The sequence below is a fragment of the Thamnophis elegans genome, chromosome 13 (genome assembly GCF_009769535.1).
Source record: "Thamnophis elegans isolate rThaEle1 chromosome 13, rThaEle1.pri, whole genome shotgun sequence".
NCBI lineage: Eukaryota > Metazoa > Chordata > Lepidosauria > Squamata > Colubridae > Thamnophis > Thamnophis elegans.
This window is the reverse complement of record NC_045553.1, coordinates 50,031,947-50,051,877: the sequence shown is the minus strand read 5'-3', so window position 1 is coordinate 50,051,877 and position 19,931 is coordinate 50,031,947. Positions and strand designations below refer to the sequence as shown.

The 19,931-nt window shown below is 54.4% G+C and overlaps 1 protein-coding gene across 2 annotated transcripts in view; it reads left to right on the top strand.

Annotated features, from left to right (window-relative positions):
• The window catches only part of SIK3 (SIK family kinase 3), a 42,960-nt gene that overhangs the window by 13,673 nt on the left and 9,356 nt on the right, over nucleotides 1-19,931 (top strand). For both annotated transcript variants that reach the window (XM_032229252.1, XM_032229251.1), the window contains exons 2-14: nucleotides 11,023-11,139; nucleotides 11,501-11,564; nucleotides 13,272-13,433; nucleotides 13,913-14,037; nucleotides 14,191-14,314; nucleotides 15,670-15,788; nucleotides 16,098-16,208; nucleotides 16,294-16,437; nucleotides 16,844-16,921; nucleotides 17,013-17,122; nucleotides 17,264-17,417; nucleotides 17,513-17,668; nucleotides 18,371-18,441. In XM_032229252.1, the coding sequence (XP_032085143.1) occupies nucleotides 11,098-11,139; nucleotides 11,501-11,564; nucleotides 13,272-13,433; nucleotides 13,913-14,037; nucleotides 14,191-14,314; nucleotides 15,670-15,788; nucleotides 16,098-16,208; nucleotides 16,294-16,437; nucleotides 16,844-16,921; nucleotides 17,013-17,122; nucleotides 17,264-17,417; nucleotides 17,513-17,668; nucleotides 18,371-18,441 (1,460 nt within the window). In that variant the 5' untranslated portion in view covers nucleotides 11,023-11,097. The remainder of the gene's footprint in view (nucleotides 1-11,022; nucleotides 11,140-11,500; nucleotides 11,565-13,271; nucleotides 13,434-13,912; nucleotides 14,038-14,190; nucleotides 14,315-15,669; nucleotides 15,789-16,097; nucleotides 16,209-16,293; nucleotides 16,438-16,843; nucleotides 16,922-17,012; nucleotides 17,123-17,263; nucleotides 17,418-17,512; nucleotides 17,669-18,370; nucleotides 18,442-19,931) is intronic.

The following is a 19,931-nucleotide window of genomic DNA, read 5'->3' as shown; positions in this document are numbered from 1 at the left end:
TTCAGTACTGCAAAGTGGCTCCTGCCCCGTGGAATGCAACCCCAACGCTCAGGAAAAATGCGGGCATGTTGCAAAGTGCCAGGCAGGGACCAGCCTTCCCTGTGCCGCTGGGCAAAATGCTGGTCTTTTCCACTTCCGTTCCATTCCAGTTGTAGGAGAGGTTTCCTGCACAGCTGCAATTCTGTGCATCGGCCATCCTTACTTATCTTTTGGCACTCTAGATCCGAAGAACGGCAAGGGTGGCAAGCTTGGCTCAGAAGATGGGAACAAGCCCGCTTGCAGATGTTAGAATGCCCAGTCAAAGGAGCAGGAAGCCTGTGGATACGAACACTTAATATAAACAAGGTCCTCAAACACCAGCAGAAAATCGTCCTCAGCAGAACATCTTTTTTTCTAACTGGTTGGCTCAGTGAGACTGTAGGTTGTGGGATTCCCAAATACGAGGCTCAGCCATTCCAGATTGATTATGACTCTTGTTTCTCTTGCTCGGTTGGTGTAATGCGCGAACCATTGTCACATTCTGGTCTATGCAAAGCCGGCCACAGGGGCCGGGCACAAAAGATGCTTAGAGTGGCACCACACGACACAGTGCTTCCACGGCAGGTTCTGGCCAAGAACGACATCAAAACCAAGCCAGAAGATTGACATACAGTGCTGCCATCCCAAGGGTGATGAAAGCCCTGGGACGAGGCCTCCCACTTTCCTGACAAGCCTCTCTAGCAGAGAGCAGTTTCCAGATGTTTTCTGGCAATCAGCAGCCTCCTGGCTGTGTTGTCTTCCTCAGGGTGTGCCACTGACTATGAAAAGTGTGTAATCCTTCCAGGACAAGCGTGTTTCTTGTGGATGTATTCTGCATTCTGGGGAAATGGTGAGTTCAAACAGTGCATGGACTTGTGAGAAACCATAGTTAGTTCCTCAGTGCAGGACGCATCAAAACAGAAGTGAGACTTTTGAGAGGAAGAAAATGGCAAAGGGACATCTGCCTTTGGGTTAAGCTGTGCAGTCTGCTAGTAAGTTGTGGATGTGAAAGGAATTATTGGGGTCAGGGTTTTAGTACGAAATACTCTTAATTCACTCTATTCCAGGGGTGTCCAAACTTGGGAACTTTTAAGACTGCTGGCTGGGGAATCCTGGGAGTTGAAGTCCACCAGCCTTAAAGTTCCCAGGTTTGGAGACCCCTGCCCTGTTCATTTCTGTGCAGACCCCCTGAGTCTTCTGAGACACGCATTAGGAGGGAAGCTTTTCAAAAGGTAGATAGGAAACTGGCATGTTAGTTTAAAAAACGGAGGTCCCTCAAAAGTGCCCTCCGTGTGTCCCATTCCTGAGCCTTTGGCCTGCATTCATCTGCACAGAGCAAGCTGGAGGTTCGGCATGGAGTGATTAAACGTTGGGAAAACTGAGCTGAGCTCATGTAAGTGTCAGAACTAAGCAGAAAAGGGCCTCCTCTTGTTTGAATGCAGCCGAGGGGCTTCTCGAAAGCAAGCAATGGGGAGATGGGGGGGAGGAGTCACCTCCAGGTTGAAGGGGGCCTTTTAGATGCAGGTAACCAAAGGCTCCCCAAGAAGTCGCCGTGCAGCTTATGTCACCCAAATTTCCCTCTGCTTTGCCCTGGTTTCCATGGGAACTGCTGGCTTGATTGCTGCAAATGGCATAGAAGATGCTTGTCAGAAGTTAATTTGAAAGGTTCCAGATCCCCCACAGTAGCTCATATTCCCCAAGATAATTTGGGTCCTAAAACCCAACTGAAACGGGTCTGGCCAGGAGCACCTTCCTTCCTTCGGCCCAGGCAGCAGAGGGGGGTGCCGGGTGCTCAGGCTCAGCCCAGCTTGAATGGCTCCAGAGAAGACTCTCTCCCAGATGTCTCATCTGGGGAGGCAGCTGGAAGTGGCGTATGGGAACTTCAGTAGCTAAAGGGCCCTGAGCAGACATGACAGAGAGGTGGGGGGGTCGGAGATGTATCAGCAAAGTGCTTTGCAAAGTAATCACTAGAGAAGTTAATAAAGATCATCCTTAAAATTAAATACACTGGAAACAAGAAACCAGATTGGGGACAGTATTCACCATGGCTGAACAATTATTTTTAGAGTGGGAATCCAAAGAGAGAAGGCAAATAGCAGTTTATACCAAGTGAAATTCTACATTCTAAAACATACATTGACCCATTGAAAACCAACAGATTGCCAAGTCCAGTTACTGTAGATCCATATGTTAAAAGGTGGCCAGCATGATGCTAATTTTAAAAATGGACCCTGGGGAGTCCAGAAAGTTGAAGGCTGTTATGAGTGAGTGAGTGAAAATAATTATTAAAGACAAATTGCCGAGCTTATAGATTTAGAAATATTGCCAAATAATCGTACCTTTCTCCTATGAAGAACATTTCAAAGTTCTTTGAGAATTCTCTACTTGTGGATGATTCTGTATATGTTGCCTGTATAGTTTTCAGAAAGCCTCTGGCAAAATCTTTAATCAAAGATCTTTTAGCACAATTAACCATAATGCGGTAATAACTAAGTTCTTCTGTGGAACAATAGCCGATTAAAACATTGGAGTGTAAATGACAATTCTTACATTGAAGGGTTATGATGTCTGCCTTCCATGCTTCCTACTGATGTTGGCAAGCTGTCATGAGGTAGAACAAGGTGACCAAGTTTCCCCAGAACCTCAGGATATTTGTGCTCTCAATAAAATAAGAGCGTCAGAAAGTTCTCTAAGCTACTGTAGTAAAATGGAAATAGAAAGTGCGGTTTAGAAGAAGCAAGTACAAATTGATGCACGTTGGCGTTAAAAGCTGGTCTGTTCTGAGCTGGCCGGGATACAGAAAGAGGCTAGTTGGGAAGCATTGGGCCACCCTGTTGTCCGATTCCCTGCTTGGATCTTGGGAGAAGTGACTGTGGCAGCAGCTCAGAGCCTATAGACTTTCGACCCACTGCGGCTCTTGTAGAAAAGACGTAGAAGAGCCCAGCCAAAATAATACTGGGACGAGAACAAACCCATTAAGGGAGGGTTTTTTTCTTCTTCCTCTCTTGTAACATGACTAGGATTTGGAAACATTTGTGAGGTTTGGTGGGGAGAAATTTATGGAAAAGAAATGCTTCCTCATACAGTAGAAATGCAAACTCTGAAACTACTCCTGGTAAAAAAACATCTGGAGGCTGATGGTTACCATTGGCAATTGCAAATAGGCCGTTTGCTAGGAAAGTGTCCTTGCCTTTACGAGGCTCCTGCCTCTTCGGCCTGAGTAGGGGGCCGTCAGTTGTGAGAAGAGAGGGTCCAAGGGGGTCGGCCTTCGAATTCCATGTGTCATTACAATATATATATTCATTTTAAAAAGGTCTTTTGGGGAAGATGGTGCTTCTCCTTTTTCTAGCTTCAGTGTTTAAAGGATGCCCTGCTTTTGCACGTATATCTGTATACACAGGACAGGAAAGGAGATTTTGGTCCAGCTTGCCGAGCGGGCAAGAGATTCTTGCTCAACATATTTAAATTAAACAAACGATTATATTATGAACGTGCTTCTGCCCCCTGGCTTCCTCTTCAGACCGGGGGAAGCTTCAGGGTGAGAAGCCACCGGTATTAGCAGGCTCTGCCCAGCACCTGATTTTCTGGCTTCAGCGGAGAGGTACAAGGCAAGGCACCCCACACCTCCTCCTCCCGAAAGCGATCCAGGTTAAGCACCCTGGTTCTGCTTTGGGAGGTGCCAGCTAAATCCTGGGGCCTGTCACTCGAGAGCACGCCCTGGGATGCGTCTTGGCTTGTACATCAGAAGGATGATCTGTCCTTTAGCTGGCTGAGCAAGGAGAAGAGGCATCTCAAGCACAGGCTGTCTCTGCCTTGAGGTGAATCATTCTCCCAAGTGAGGAGGAAAATGCTTTTGATCACCCAGGTGGAGACAGGGTAGAAGAAGCAGGCCGGGAGCACCCAGGAGACCCAGCCAGAATCTATAGGGGATAATTCACGCACCAGAAACCCGTGGAGATGATGCTCTACGTAGATCTGGGTTTTCCCCCTAATCCTTAAAAGCCCCTGGCCATGATGTGGTGGAAGAAAGAGTCCAGATGTCAATCCTTCCAAGAACACCCGGGGATTATATATAAACAAACCATGGCAGATCAGCTCTAATGCATACCGCTATCAGGTTAAATACCATCATCTCCAAGAGGTGTCAGGAAAACAATGAGAAACAAAGCTTCCTTTAGAATCACATAGTGGAATTGTTGCCTAATAAGAACAAAAGGAAACACATATCCATGAATATATGTAAACAGCAGAAGAAGACAATAGACTTCAAAAAGGTTGTTGAAGAATCTGCAATGTTTCTGCAAAAAATGTTTCAGAAGTCTTTGAGAATTCTCAAAAAGGGATTTTGTGGAGCACAGCATTAGAATCTACCAGCCACTCAATAAAGCTGAATTCCTTGGAAGAAGAAGTCAGAGAGGTCGTCGGACCGTTGGATGACAAGGAATTAAAGACGGACATATGTGTGCATGTGTTTGGACTCTGTGTGTGTGTTTGTGTGTGTGTGTGTGTAAATACAATACAATAGCAGAGTTGGAAGGGACCTTGGAGGTCTTCTAGTCCAACCTCCTGCCTAGGCAGGAAACCCTATACCGTTTCAGACAAATGGCTATCCAACATCTTCTTAAAGACTTCCAGTGTTGGGGCATTCACAACTTCTGGAGGGAAGCTGTTCCACTGATTAATTGTTCTAACTGTCAGGAAATTTCTCCTCATTTCTAAGTTGCTTCTCTCCTTAATTAGTTTCTACCCATTGCTTCTTGTTCTACCCTCAAGTGCCCTGGAGAATAGTTTGACTCCCTCTTCTTTGTGGCAACCCCTGAGATATCGGAAGACTGCTATCATGTCTCCCCTAATCCTTCTTTTCATTCACCGTTCTTCATATGTTTGAGCCTCCAGTCCGCTCATCCTCTTTGTTGCTCTTCTCTGCACTCTTTCCAGAGTCTCCACATCTTTTCTACATCGTGGCGACCAAAACTGAATGCCGTATTCCAAGTGTGGCCTTACCAAGGCAATATAAAGTGGTATTAACACTTCATGTGATCTTGATTCTCTCCCTCTGTTTATGCAGCCTAGAACTGTCTTGGCTTTTTTGGCAGCTGCTGCACACAGCTGGCTCCTATTTAAATGGTTGTCCACTAGGACTCCGAGATCCCTCTCACAGTTACTACTATTGAGCAAAGTCCCACCTATACTGTACCTGTGCAACCACTGAGCCAAGGTGGCGCAGTGGTTAAATGCAGCACTGCAGGCTACTGCTAGATCAGCAGGTCAGCGGTTCAAATCTCACCGGCTCAGGGTTGACTCAGCCTTCCATCCTTCCGAGGTGGGTAAAATGAGGACCCAGATTGTTGGGGGCAATATGCTGACTCTCTGTAAACCGCTTAGAGAGGCCTGAAGGCCTATGAAGCGGTATATAAGTCTACTGCTATTGCTATTGCTATTGCTATTTCGTTTTTCTTGCCTAAATGTAGAACCTTACTCTCTTCACCATTGAATTTCATTTTGTTAGATAGTGCCCAATGTTCAAGTTTGTCAAGATCCTTCTGTATCTTAAGCCTATCTTCTGGAGTGTTGGCTATTCTTGCCATCTTGGGGTCATCTGCAAATTTGATGAGTTCCCCATTTATCCCCTCATCCAGATCATTGATGAAGATGTTGAAGAGTCCTGGGCCTAAAACAGAGCCTTGGGGTACTCCACTGCATCCTTCCCTCCATGTAGATGCAGTTCCATTGAGGACGACACGTTGAGTCCGGTTACAAATCCATCTGGTGGTGATGCTGTCTAACCCACATTCTTCTACTTTACCTAGTAGTAGGTTATGGTCTACCTTATCAAATGCCTTACTGAAGTCCAAGTAAACTATATCAACGGCATTCCTCTGGTCCACTAATTTTGTCACTTTGTCAAAGAATGCAATAAGATTAGACTGGCATGATCTGTTTTTGACAAACCCATGTTGGCTTTTGGCTATTACTTGTTTACTTCTAGGTGTTCGCTAATTCGTTGCTTGATTATCTTTTCCAGAATCTTTCCTGGTATTGAGGCCAGGCTGATAGGTCTATAGTATCCTGGATCTATTTTTTCCCCTTTTTTGAAGATGGGAACCACATCAGCTCTTTTCCAGTCCTCTGGTAGTTCCCCGGTGCTCCAGGATCGCTGAAAGATAAAGTTCAGTGGTTCTGAGATCTCGTCTGCCAGTTCCTTCAGAACCCTGCGGTGCAATCCTGATGATTTGAACTCATCCAGGGTAGACATACTGCTTTTGGGAGCTGTTATTTTTCTTCTTCATTGGTATTGTGCTAGACTGAGCTTTTGTAATCTCATTTTTCAAAATTTCCCAAGCTCTCTCCAAGTTTATTGAAATTAGCTCTCTTAAAATCCAAGACTCTAGTTTGACTTAGTTCTACTACTTGTGTTTGCATAATGTTGAATTCCAATATTGCATGGTCCCTTGCCCCCAGGGGTCCTGTGGCTTCAACACCTTCTATCATTTCCTCTCTGTTAGTGAGAATTAAGTCCAATATGGCTGATCCCCTTGTTCCCTTCTCTACCTTTTGGGAAACAAAGTTGTCTGCTAGGTTCGTTAGGAACCTGTTGGACCTTCCACTTGGTGCAGAGTTTGTTTCCCAGTTGATGTCAGGGTAGTTAAAATCCCCCACCACTATTGTAGTGTGCTTCCTATGTATCTTAGTTATCTGACTAGCAAAAAGTTCATCTACTTCCCCTGCTTGGTTGGGTGGCCTGTAGCATAGGCCTATGGCAATGTAATCCCCCCCCCAACCTTTAATATTGACCCAAATGCATTCAAGAGAATTCTCATCATTGTTGTGCTCTATTTCTGTAGAGATGTAGTTATTTCTTATATATAGTGCAACTCCACCTCCTCTTTTATTTGGTCTATTCATTTTAAATAATTTAAATCCTTCTAGCTGTATGCTCCATTTGTGGGTTTCATCCCACCAAGTTTCTGTAATGGCAACAATATCGTATCTGCCCTCATTTACTTGAATTTCTAATTCGCCCTGTTTATTCCTCATACTCTGTGCATTGATGTATAGACATTTAAGTCCATTTTGATTGACCCTGTGTTTACTGTCTACATAACCTGTATTATGCCTGACTGCCCCTATTTTCTTGCCACTTGTATGATTCATGCACATGGTATGGCACTGACTTTTAAATGCTTGGTTTTGCTTGACAGCGGGAATGATAATCTTACCCGCACAAACATCTATGTTACATGCATTGATAACCCTATGAGTTTTAGATTGCTGGGGACAGAAATGTTCTGTATCAATTAATTCTCTGGTCCCCGCTGTTCAGTTTAAATGTTTATCCAGAAAATCTGTGAATTTAATGCCAAGTAACTGAGTCCCTTTCTTGGATACGTGCAAACCATCTCTTTTATACAGTTTTTCATTGGACCAGCTGCAGGGATCATGACTAATGAAACCAAAGCTTTCCCTTTTACACCACTCCTTTAGCCACACATTAAACTCTGCTACGCGCTGGCCCTTCCCTTTTTGTTCCTTATATACTGGTAAAACCTCTGAAAAGAGAAGCCTACAACCTCCACTACTAAATTCATACCCCAAGCTCTGGAAATCATTCTTCTTTTTGGGACAGATCATTTGTGCCAAGATGTATAATAGCATCAATGTCACAATCCTTACTTGCATTCTTGACTATCTTAAGAATACGCCTCCTGTGACTTCTCTTTTGACATACCTCGATCTTCTTGTCCGACTGATGTGTGATACCTGGGTCCCCATTTCGCCTTTCCTAAGAAAGTTCTTCATTTTGGACCACGATCCCCTGCTTACTTGAGTCATCGTTATCACAACTAGCGTGACCTGTCTCTTTAGTGTCCCCATTAAGGACAGTAAGGGCGCTATATCTGTCATGCTGGGTCACAGCAAAAGCTTTGTGTTGATGGTTCGCAGCTCTCACCCTGCCGGATCCCGCGGCTGTCCAGACTGCTCTTCTCCGGCAGGATCTTTGCGGTAGAGGGGGGCTGATAGCGTGGCATCTCCATAGAGTGGAATGGCCGAATTGGGCACCTAATTTCTGCTTGGAGAGCACAGATTAGAGATTCTAGATAGCCAATCTCTCTATGTGGACTAGTAATTTGTTTACAAAGGGGACAGTATCCAAATTTGAAGAGAGTACTGCGAAAGACAGGTGCAAGACAGCTATTACATTGAACTAAGCCGGTCATTTTGAAATAAAATAAAATCACAATCTGAAGCGCGCTAATCCAGATTGTATTATTGCTTTTGGTTTATAGATATATGATTCACGCGCCATTAGGCACGCGGGCTACTACCTAGTCCTCTTTGACTGCCCCCTTGCAACCAGCAGCTCCAGTCGCCATCCTCAGGGAAGTTCAAATGAAATGGAGTTACAGGGCCCCTACCTTTGTCTCTCTGACTCCCCCCTTGTAGAAAACAGCTCTGCACAGCAGGTATAGAAGTACGAAGCTACAAAATGCATATCGTTTCCGGGCAAGGAGCCTTGATGACAAGGAAGGACTTTGGTGGGAGAGGCCCTCTGTTAATGGTTGGCAACGGAGGAAGCATCAGAGCCAGGGGCTGGGACTCCCAGATGGGGAGGCACCTAGCAGTTATGCCCCCAAGTCCTTTCGGCCACCAGGCCACCTCCTTCGGGATGGGCAAGGGGGGCATCGGGGGTTGGAGGGAGAGCGCGGGGCTGGGACAAACTGGCCTTGCTTTACAAGGACGGGGCCCCCAAAGAGCTTGGAGTCCATGTTTGCTGCCTGGCAGAACCCAGAGGAGACCCCAGGGAGCCTTCCGTGATACCGGCGGTTTGTCAGTCCTCCTCCTGGCAAATCCAGATTGACACCACTTGGCATATAACGTGCCAGTCTCCGAGGATTAGCCCAAGATTTGGCAGAAGCGGCTGATCCTTTCCCCTTCATGAGCTCCCTCCCAGGGCTATAACTAGGCCAGCCCCAGCCCCAGGCCACTCGCTTTGTCCTCCCCTGCCCTTTGGATGCAGGTCAGCAGGGCCGTTTCTCAGGAGTCCTGGGCTGCTTTTGGACACGGGGCTCCCGAGGAGGGTCCTGCTGCTCGGGCAGGTGGGGCTCCTGCGTGGCAGCCCTGCGTGGCATTTCGGCTTCCCACTGTGCCAGTGCTCAGGAGCTGCCCTGGGCTCCGGCTCCGTTGGCAGCTCCTGCTGAGTGATCCAGGAGCCACATTCCTTGAGAGGCAGGTTATCCCGCGGCTGGCAAGACGGACCGTCCTGCTTGGCACCAAGGCTGCTCCTGCTGGCTCCTGCTTCAGGGAACAGCCCAGAGGCTGCTCCGTGTGACGAGTGCGGATTATGTTTATTACATTGTTTGATCACTGAAGGTTTGGCAGCTTTGCACAGTTGGACGTGGTTAGGTTTTAGGTTGACTTTGTTTTGGCAGTTGTGTCGCACGCACTCACTTGGTTTTGGGGAAATACGTTTTTGCACAAGCGATGAAATGCTGCCGCTCTCTTTCCCACCCCAGCCCTCCTCCTCAGTCATCGCTGCCTCTAGTCTCGGCTGGGGAGGAGAGATTCCCCGATGAAGGGAGGTTTTTCCAGCTTGGCCCTCCCTTCTCCTGCTTCCCTCGGTTCTTGCTCAGCAGCTATTTTTTTTGGGGGGGGGGAGGGTCTCTCTTCCCCTGAAAGGGCCACGGACTCACGAAAGGCAGCGGGGGGGGGGGCAGAGAGCTTCCCTCCCACTCTGGGTGGGCCGCTGCATAAGGAGGCAGGCCGTGTGGCTGCCGGAATGGCAAAGCAGAGGGCATTTGCACCAGGAAAGTGGCACAGATTTGGGTTTCCTTGGAATTGCAATCGCCATGGTGACAGATCCCCAGCAGGAAAGTCGGGGGCTTAAAACACCGGAGCGAAGGTCTCGGCTGGGGTGTGCCGGGATGGGTGGAAACGACCCCGTGGAAAACCCTAGAGGAAGCAATGGCAGCCTGGGGGTTCCTCCGCTGGGCTCCCTGCCTCTCTCCCCACAGCTGCCCCCAGGGCCGTTGCTGGGCTGAAGAACCCGGATTGGCAGGAACTGAGATGCCTTTGAGTTCATTTTACCCTCTTCCTGTTAGATCCTCAGCTTTACTCTGGGAGCTGAAAAGCCAATGCAGCTGGTCCTCACTCTCCCCGTTTCCCCCTGAAAAGAGCCCTGTGGGGGAGGCCGGAGAAAAGGAAGCCCCTGGCAGCCCAAGAGGGCCCTTGTGCAAGTGGTGCTCGGAGGCCTCCTGGGCACAAAATGGACAATCGGGGGACCAAGGGGCCAGTCTTGGAAGGGGGGGGGGCAAGGCCGAAGGCAGAGACAGAGACCGGAGGGAAGCCTGACCTGGAACTCTTCGGCTGCCCCAGAGCAAAGGCCTCCTCCTGGCGTCCCCCTTTCTAAACCGACGGCGGCCTGGATTTCCCGCAGTTGAAAGCAGCTCCACAAGATGGAACCCTTGGCCAGGCCACTCTGGAGTGCTCTGAGTGCTCTGGATGAAGAAGGAGGCGCTTGCTTGGGAGAAAAGCTTCCTTTGGAGCTCTGTGTTCCCTTCGAGAGTTTCTGGGGCATTTGCAGAGTCCATTTGCTCTTCTCCCTTGAAGGGCAACCCCCCCCCCCCTCCGCCCAAGCACCTGCTCTGATTCCTGCATCCCCACAGAAGGGGCCTTTCCTGTTTTGGGCCACTTGGAGTAGTTCAGGATGAATGCAACCCATTTCCACAATCTTCCTCCTCCAATTAGTAAATTCATGGGAAGCCACCATTCAGAGCACAGTTTAGAGAAAGTCGCTGGCATCTCTGTCATTCCTGCGAGGCATCACCTATTATTGGCCAGTTATTCAGAGTTGGAAATAAATCGTTCAACGCACCAGTCATTTTTCCTGCTCTCTAGTAGCTGCAAGCGCTCAGAATACACCAGACTGCGAGGAGCAGCCGTCCTTCTGCCCCCACCTGCCCATTCTGGGTTTAATAATAACTGCTCCCTTGTTTCCCCTTCCAGGTCGCCATAAAGATCATTGACAAGACTCAGCTGGACGAAGAGAACCTCAAGAAGATTTTTCGGGAAGTGCAGATCATGAAGATGCTGTGCCACCCTCATATCATCAGATTGTATCAGGTCTGGCGGCTGAGTAACTCAGACGGGGACAGGCAACGCGTTGGCAAAGGCTTTGGGGGGGGGCAGGAGGGGCCTCCAACCTTCGGGCTCCTCTTGAGCTTCTGCGTGTCATTGGGGGGGTGCTTCCTTCTGCCCCCTCCCCCCCCCCCAATAGGCCTCTGGCTGATTCAAACAAATGCAAGGATTTCAGAGTAAAAGACGTTGGCTGAATGCCAAACAGCCGGGTGTAGAAGATGACCGTAGAGCCTCTGTCTGTGGAGCCTTTGGCGCTTCTCCCATGGGGACACCCCCCCCCACTCCCAGAAGAGGCCAGATTGGCGGAGGGTGTTTCATTCTGAGCCTGTTCTCTGCCCTTGTGCAGGTCATGGAGACGGAGAGAATGATCTACCTGGTCACGGAGTATGCAAGCGGAGGGGAGATATTTGGTAAGTGCCTCGTTTGCCTCATTCGACCAAAAGAATCTTGGTCAACTCCAGTAAATGAAACCGCTGCTGGGCTTCGGGCTCTTTGGCCTTGGAAGCGTCCACTGCTGCAGAATTGCTCTGGCACCCTTGGAGGGGAGAAGAGGGAGAGGGCGGAGGGCTCTCAGGGCGTCACAAAGTTCTCAAAAGGCGAAGACTCGGGGAAGGGGCAGCCCCAGGCAAGATGCTGGCCTTTGGGGCAGGGCGGCTGCCAGCGGAGCTAGGATTCTCCCTGGGTGACCCAAGCACACCCGCCGGGCTGCCCTGTGGAGTTTCCCACAGCACCGGAAACCACCTGGCCAGCCAGGTCAGCCGCAGGGAAGGGGCTGTCCAGGCCGGTTCCTTCCTTGGGCAGGTTTATTTTTGATAGGAGAAGGTTTCAGTGGCTGCGGAAGAGCCCAGGTGACTTTGGCTGATAAAGGAGGAGACCCCACCCTGGATCTTTCTGACCCCAAGCCCCCCCCCCTTCCTTGGCCTTCCCATGTTACTGCCCTGCATTCCAAAAAGCAGGCAGGCCCAGAGCAAAAGCTAAAAGTTTAAATCTAATTAAAATATATTATAATCAGACACGTTTGCTGTGGTTGCTCCCTGTGCCTTTCAACCCTTCTCATCTGGCATCACACTCACCTCTTGGCAGGAGTCTCTCAGGAGGCGCTGTGCAAGCTGCCTGCATGCTACCCTCCCTGGCTATGCCAGACCCTCCCAGCCCCCCTTCTTCCCTCCAAGGTGGAGGATGCCCTTCCTCGCTTGCCATGCTTTGCCCAGCTCCCCTCTCCCCTCAGCCTTCTCTGCCACGCCACAGAAGTCCTGGTTATGGGAGGAGCAAGGGCCAGAGGGGGTGGGGTGGGGGGAGCCCTTTCAGTGGCGCAGCTCTGCTCTGGGGCCCGACTGGGGGGGGGGGGTTTCCAGGAATTGCCTGGGAGGCTGTTGCTTGTTGGCTTCTCCCTCTGGAAGGGCTTCTGGGAGGGAAAGGGGGCTGTGGTGCTGGGCGTAGGAGGTATGGGGGCCTCTCCGCCTGGGAAGAGGCCTGATTGCTCTCCAAAGCAGCCCAGCCACTCTGGGGGAGCCTGGCAGGCCGGAGGACTGTAGGCTGCTTTGTTAGCAGAATCCCTCCACCTGCGTCCGGAGAAAGAGGCTCAGATGCAGAAGGGGGCTTTGCATGTGTGTCTCTCCCCCCCCCCCATCCCCCATATGAAGGTTCAGCTCGTTTTGATCCCAGCCAGGAAGGCCAGGTGCTCTTTTCACTGGGGGGGGGGGGCAGGGGGGTGATTTGGGAGGAAAAGTGCTGAACCTTTACCCCACCAGCAGTTTTAGCTGGCCGTCCCACCGTGTCTCCTTCCACAGGTGGCCCCATCCATTCCCCCCCCAGGCCCCTTCCCATGTCCCATCATTCGCCCAGAATAGACATCTAACCAGCTTCAACCCCCCCTCCTTGAGCCAAGGTGGCGCAGTGGTTAAATGCAGCACTGCAGGCTACTGCTAGATCAGCAGGTCAGCGGTTCAAATCTCACCGGCTCAGGGTTGACTCAGCCTTCCATCCTTCCGAGGTGGGTAAAATGAGGACCCGGATTGTTGGGGGCAATATGCTGACTCTCTGTAAACCGCTTAGAGAGGGCTGAAAGCCCTATGAAGCAGTATATAAGTCTACTGCTATTGCTCCCTCTCCTTCAGATCACCTGGTGGCTCACGGACGGATGGCGGAGAAGGAGGCTCGGAAGAAGTTTAAGCAGATAGTAGCAGCCGTGCACTTCTGCCACTGCCACCATATTGTCCACAGAGACCTGAAGGCCGAGAATTTGCTTCTGGATGCAAATCTGAACATCAAAATAGCAGGTGACCCATTGTAACTCGGGCTTTCAAAAGATTTCCTGGCAAAAGAGGGGGGGGGGGCTTCGTGGACTGGCAGGCAGAGAGTTCAGAAAGGGAGGAGGGGAGCTGCTGGACGGTCCTCGCAATAGAGACAGCCAGGCGGGGGGGGGGGTTGCATGGAATGGCTGCACTTCCGGGGGCACCTAATCCTTGAGCCTGGCTGCAGCAGGAAGAGGAGAGACCTAGAAGGATCCGCAGACTCAACGGTATTACGCTGGCCAGTTCAGTTCAGCAGAGGCCGAGGGAAGGTGGGGCCCGGATCAGCAGCTCCTGTCAGGAGAGGGACCTCAAGGGCTCGGCTGGAGGGTTGTGTGGAATCCAGGGGACACGCAGGCGCCCCGTTTCTTGCCAGATGACGGCTCTGCAGGACGTGAGGCAACAGGCTGCCTGGTGGGAAATCACTGGCCTTCCTCCTCCTCCTCCTCCTCCTCCTCCTCCTCCAGATTTCGGATTCAGTAACATCTTCACTCCTGGTCAGCTGCTGAAGACCTGGTGCGGAAGCCCCCCTTATGCGGCCCCTGAGCTCTTTGAAGGGAAGGAGTACGATGGGCCCAAAGTGGACATCTGGGTAGGTGGCAGAGGCCTCCTCTTCCTCCGCAAGGCAGCCTTCAAAGCTGCAGCCTTTGCCTTGGCCTTTTGGGGGAGGGTCTCCCTGGCCTTCCCCTGCCAGGCTCCCTCCCGCCTGCCCCACCGAGGGCACTCAGGGCCCCTTCTCTTGCAGAGCCTGGGGGTGGTGCTCTATGTGCTGGTGTGTGGGGCCCTGCCCTTCGATGGCAGCACGCTGCAGAACCTGCGGGCGAGGGTCCTGAGCGGGAAGTTCCGCATCCCCTTCTTCATGTCAACAGGTACGGAGCGTGTGTGTGTGGGGGGGGGGCTTGGATGGGGCTGCCTGCGCTTCTGCTTCCGTGTGTCTGCTGGATGAGGCAGTGGGGGCCCCAGACGCTTGTGGCCGAAAACGGGCTCCCCCTTGCCCCATTATTTGGAGCTGCTTGGAGAAAGAGGCAGCTGCCGTCGCGTCCTCCGGGACAATAGGAAGCGCTTGACGGGACTGGGGGGGCTCCTCAGAGCGCACAATGGGCTGGCCTTCGTTGGGGGGTCCCTTTGGGGCTTTGGCCTCTCTGGCGCCCCTGGTGGGAAAGTCAGGCGGTGACTGCGGCCAGGTCTTGTTTCCCCGACTGCTGCTTGCACTGGGCCCCCCTGCCTGCCCCAGAGGGAGGAGGGCGGGAGGGGTTTTCCTGGCCCTTTTTGGTTTTGCAGGAAGTGAGGCAGCAGGAAAAGACCGAGTGGGGAGACGGTGAAGCAGATTATTTTGATGCAGGCTTGAAAAGCCTCCCCCCCCCCACAGCCCCCCTGAGGGGGAATGGAGGCTCCCCTGCCTTTCTTCCTCTTCCTCCTCCTCCTCCATCTACCAGTCAGTGGGCGGATTCAGTTGGGCCTCCGCAGAGCTGTGTGGAAATGATTCCCTGTGGCCGGAGGCATTGGAGCTCGTAGGCCTCCTCCTGCCCCGGAAGGGAGGGTGGCCTGAGGCAGGCCCAGCACCAGGGCAGGGAGTCTTCCAGCCGGACACAGCTTTGGCTCCAGGCGCCTCTCCCCAGGAGCCCCCTTCAGCCTCAGGCCCTGAGCAGGGAGGCTGCTGCTCTTGTGCCCCGGATTCCTGCCAGGACTGAGTTGGTGGAACTGGTGGGCCGGTCGCTCTGGGTCTTCTGGGTTCTGCAACCTTCCTGCTTCGGCCGGGTCTTTCCATGGGCCCATCAGGGGAGCCCCGGGGATTTGAAAGAGGCAGGAGACTTTTCCTTCCGCAGAAAAACGGTGGTGCCAGTCGAGGATTTTGTGGAATTCCTGCGGGGGGAAATGCAGGTGGAGGGTTTGAGGAAACACAGGATGGGATGGAAGGTCACCCCCCACCACCACCAGCCGTTCTGTGACCCACAGAAGCCGAGGAAGTGGGAGACTGGCCTGCCAGACTGAGCTTCCCTCTGGGGGCCGTGGAAAAGGGCCTTTGTGGAGCCCTTTCTTGGCGCCTGCAGCACCACAGTTTGGGGCTGGGGGGGGGGGCTGCCCTCTGCAGGGGGAGAGCGAGGTGTGGACCGACCCATGTTGTGAGGATCGCATGGAGGGCAGAGGAGGAGGAGGGACCCTCTGGGGCCGCAGGGCCCCCGTGGCGCCTGTCCTCCGCTGCCATCTGGCCGCTCTCTTGCAGAGTGTGAGCATTTGATCCGCCACATGCTGGTGCTGGAGCCGAGCAGGCGGCTCTCCATGGAGCAGATCTGCAAGCACAAGTGGATGAAGCTGGGGGAAGCAGACCCCGACTTCAGCACAGTGAGTGCCTCCGTTTGACTGGCCTCCGCAGGGCCTCTGGGCAGGAAAGCCGGCAGGGAGGGCTGGGCGACCGGGCCAGCTGTAAAGGGGGCTCGGCAAAGGCGGGGCCAGGGGCGCATCCGCAGGCTCCCCACAAGGGGGGAGGGCGAGGGAAGGGGCTTCTTCCTGCCAGTGGGCTCCCTGGGGCCGCTTTCTCAGCTCCATGCTGGGTCACCCTTTGGGGCTGGGAAGTTTCCTGGGGGGGGGGGGGAGAGGGGGACGCCTCCCACTGAGGAGGCTCCAGCCCTGAGAAAGTTCTCTGCTTCCCAGTTAATAGCCGAGTGTCAGCAGCTGAAAGCCGAGCGGCTGCTGGAGCCCCTGAACGAGGAGGTGCTGCTGGCCATGGCGGAGATGGGGCTGGATAAGGAGCGCACCCTGCAGGTACCCAGGCCACTGGCCCCCGGGGGACCTCTGGGCGGGCTCTGGGGGCAGGGAAGAGTGACCGGTGGCTTCTGTGCCCCCCCAGTCGCTGAGGACCGAGGCCTACGACCACTACAGTGCCATCTACAGCCTCCTCTGTGACCGCCAGAAGAGGCACAAGACCCTGCGCACTTCGGCCCTGCCCAGCCTCCCCCGGACTCCGGCCTTTCCAGCGCCTGCCAGTCTCCAGGTCAGCCTTGGGCAGCTCCTCGTCCCCAGCCTCACAGCCCCTTGGGGGCTTTTGCCCAGGAGCTCCCGGTGACCCGGGAATGGCTCTCTTGCTCTGGCCTGGCTGGTTCCGTGGGCCTCCTGCCTGCCCTCCGCCTGAGTACCTGCCAGCTCTGGGGTGGGCAGGGCTCCTGTGTGGCCCAGCTACTGAAGGCAAGCTGGGCGCCAGGATGGAGGGGTCTTCCTTTGAAGGGTTCCCTGTGGGAATTCCTTTCCCCTCCCCCAGCTGGAGGGGCTTATGGGACGGAGGACCTCGTTTGGGGAGGGGGAGATGTGGAACCTGGGGCAAGGCTGCTCTTGGTGGCAGAGCGAGGGGGGGGCCCTCATCATCCAGGGCATTCAGCAGTTGGGGGGGGTCTGCTTTACAGGCGGAAGCTGCTGGCACCCCAGTGAGCCTCAGCGTCCCACAAGTGCAGCTCATCAACCCAGACAACCAGATAGTGGAGGTAAGCCCCCCCCCTCCAGGGCTCCTCCTGGGGGGCCCCCTTTCTCTTCCGGGGCTCCTGCATTCCTCCTCTGCGGCTCTTCCCCTTGCAGACGGATGGCACCATGAACCTGGACAGCGACGAAGGCGAAGAGCCGTCTCCCGAAGCCCTGGTCCGCTACCTCTCCATGCGGAGACACACCGTCGGGGTGGCTGATCCTCGGTGAGCTCTGCTGACCCCTCCCCTCCCCCTCCCCGCTTCAGTCCCTTCTGAGGAATAGGCGGGTCTGCGAGGGGGGGTGCTTCTCAGCCCCCCCCCCCCCCCAGCAGCCCAAAGGCTCAGCGTCCCTCTTCCTTTGGGCAGCACTGAGGTGATGGAGGACCTGCAGAAGCTGCTCCCCGGCTTCCCGCGAATGGCTCCCCAGGGCCCCTTCCTGCAGGTGGCCCCCAACGTCAACATGGCAGCCAACCTGCTCCCCATGCAGCACCTGCAGCCGAGCGGCCAGTTGGAGTACAAGGTAGCTTCCCTCCCGCGGCTGCTGGGCGAGGGGGGGGGGCACAGAGCGGGCCTCCCAGCCTTTGCGGGGGGCAGTGAGAGAAAGCTCCGTTGCAGGAACAGTCTTTGCTGCAGCCGCCAACGCTGCAGCTGCTGAACGGGATGGGGCCGCTGGGGCGCAGGGCCTCCGACGGGGGAGCCAACATCCAGCTACACGCCCAGCAGCTCCTGAAGCGTCCCCGGGGCCCGTCTCCCCTTGTAACCATGACGCCCGTAAGCCCCCCACTTCCTTAGGGACCCCTCTCCACGGGGGGTGTTTTCCTTCTGTCGGGTGACAGGACGGAGGAGGTCTCTGGACTGGCTTCCCTCCCTGCTCACCCCGTCTGGGTCCTGGGGGGGGGGGCTCTGGGGGGCCCTGGTGTTGCCATCCGGTTTCCTGAACCCTTGGCAGTGAAGCTCCCTGGTGGGATTGGCTGCTTGTTCTGCCTCGTCCCTCCTCCTTCTCCCCCTCTTCCTCTTCCTCCTCCTCCTCCTCTTCCTCCTCCTCTTCATCCCCTCCTCCTCTTCCTCCTCTTCCTCCTCCTCTCTCTCCCCTCCTCCTCTTCCTCTTCCTCCTCTTCCTCCCTCCTCCCCCTCCCCCTCTTCCTCCTCCCCCTCCTCCTCTTCCTCTTCCCCCTCCTCCTCTTCCTCCTCCTCTTCCTCCTCCCCCTCCTCCTCTTCCTCCCCCTCTTCCTCCCCCTCCTCTTCCTCTTCCCCCTCCTCCTCCTCCCCCTCTTCCTCCTCCTCCCCTCCTCCTCTTCCTCCTCCTCCTCTTCCCCCCCCATCCTCTTCCTCTTCCCCCTCCTTCTCCTCCCCCTCTTCCTCTTCCCTCTCCTCCTCTTCCTCCTCTTCCTCTTCCTCTTCCTCCTCCCCCTCCTCGGGGACTGTTGGAGAAGCTGTTGGCCGAGCGCAACCGGTGGTCTTGTCTCCCTCCAGGCAGTGCCTGCTGTGACCCCCGTGGATGAGGAGGGCTCGGACGGGGAGCCAGACCAGGAGGCCGTGCAGAGGTAACGCCCCCACCTGCCCCCCGGGGCTTCCCCTTGCTTTTGCTTCCCTGGGAGCTGAGGGCTTCTGCTCCTTTCTCTCACTATCCTCTTTGCACTGGCCGGAGGGCAGGGGTGGCCTTCCGCAAGTATATCGCTCCGGGGGAGGCACCTGGCATTTGCCCAGCTAGTGCCCAGCGGCTTCCTTTCCTCCAGCCAAAGCGGTTTGTCTTTCCTTCCAACACCCGTCTTGTAGCTTCTGCGCTGGGAAAGGCCGGCAGGGGTCTCGGCTGCCCCTTCCCAGAGGTCGGGCTCTTGGAGCCTCCGCGTGAGACGAGCCACTCCAGAACTCAAAGGAGGAGACCGGGAGTCCCCCAGGGGCCTGGCAGCCTTTGAAGGGCTCACCAGCCTCGTAGAGCACAAGCGCCTGGTGAAATGGGCCCCTGGAAAAGCCTTCGGGGGCCCCTGCAGCCCCGGCTCTTCTGCCGAGCCTCCCTTGCGATCAGAGCGTCCTGGCCCCAGGCCCCTCGGCACATCTGGCTCAGGACAGAAGCTCCTTTGGAAGGGAGGCCGGGAAGAGCACGGAAGACCCTTTCAGGGGCCACCCTACGGCCATCGGCCCCAGAGGCTGCCTGGGGAGCAGAGGAGGGGAAGGTCCTTCCGGGGAGGTTAGGTTAGGTTAGGTTAAGTTTATTTATAGGCCGCCCTTTTCCCTGAGGGGACTCAGGGCGGCTTACAATTTATATAGGAAGGGGAAACATACAGTGACAGTCTGCCCGGCCTCAGAGAGGGAGCCGAGCAGAGAAGGATCTTTCCCACCTCTTCCTTTTGGAGGGGGAAGGCGACCTGGAGCTGCTCCTCCCCCTCCCAGGGCTTTCCTAGAGCTGCTCCCGGGGTGTTTCCCCCCCTCCCCCCCCCTTTGCAGAGGTCCCCTCGGCTTCCTTTTCAAAATTGCCCAGAGAACTTGCAAGGCGGAGGCAATTTTAAAAGCAGAAAGGATAATTCTCGGTGGTTCCTCTGGCGTCACAGGAAGGCGCCTGCTGGCTGAGCAAGTTGGTGGCCCCCGTCCTAAATGACAAGGCGGCGAAGGGATCTTGCCTCCTTCCTCCTGCCGGCCCTGGCTCTGCCCTGAGCCCTGCGCCTCCCTCTCTCACTCAGCTGAGGTTGACCCCTTGGCTCCTTCTTCTCCGGTTCTCTTGTCCGTCATCGTCCCAGGCCAGGTGGCTGAAGCTGAAGGGCTAGAGAGGCGGCTTAGGGCGGGCCCTCCTGCTGGGCACGGCTGCTCCCCAGAGGCTCAGGACAGAGCAAGCAGGCCCTCTTCACCCCCCAACACGGATGGGGCTGGGCTGCCCTCCTCTCTGCTCCTCCCTGGACCATCTGGATGCGTGTGTGCGTGCGTGTGCATGGCGGTGTGGACGAGGGAAGCTGCGCTCCCCATGGCTGCAGCTGGTAATTGGCGGGAGGAAGCCCTCCCGCCAGGGCCAGTGAATGGGGAAAGCCAGTCTGGGCAGGCC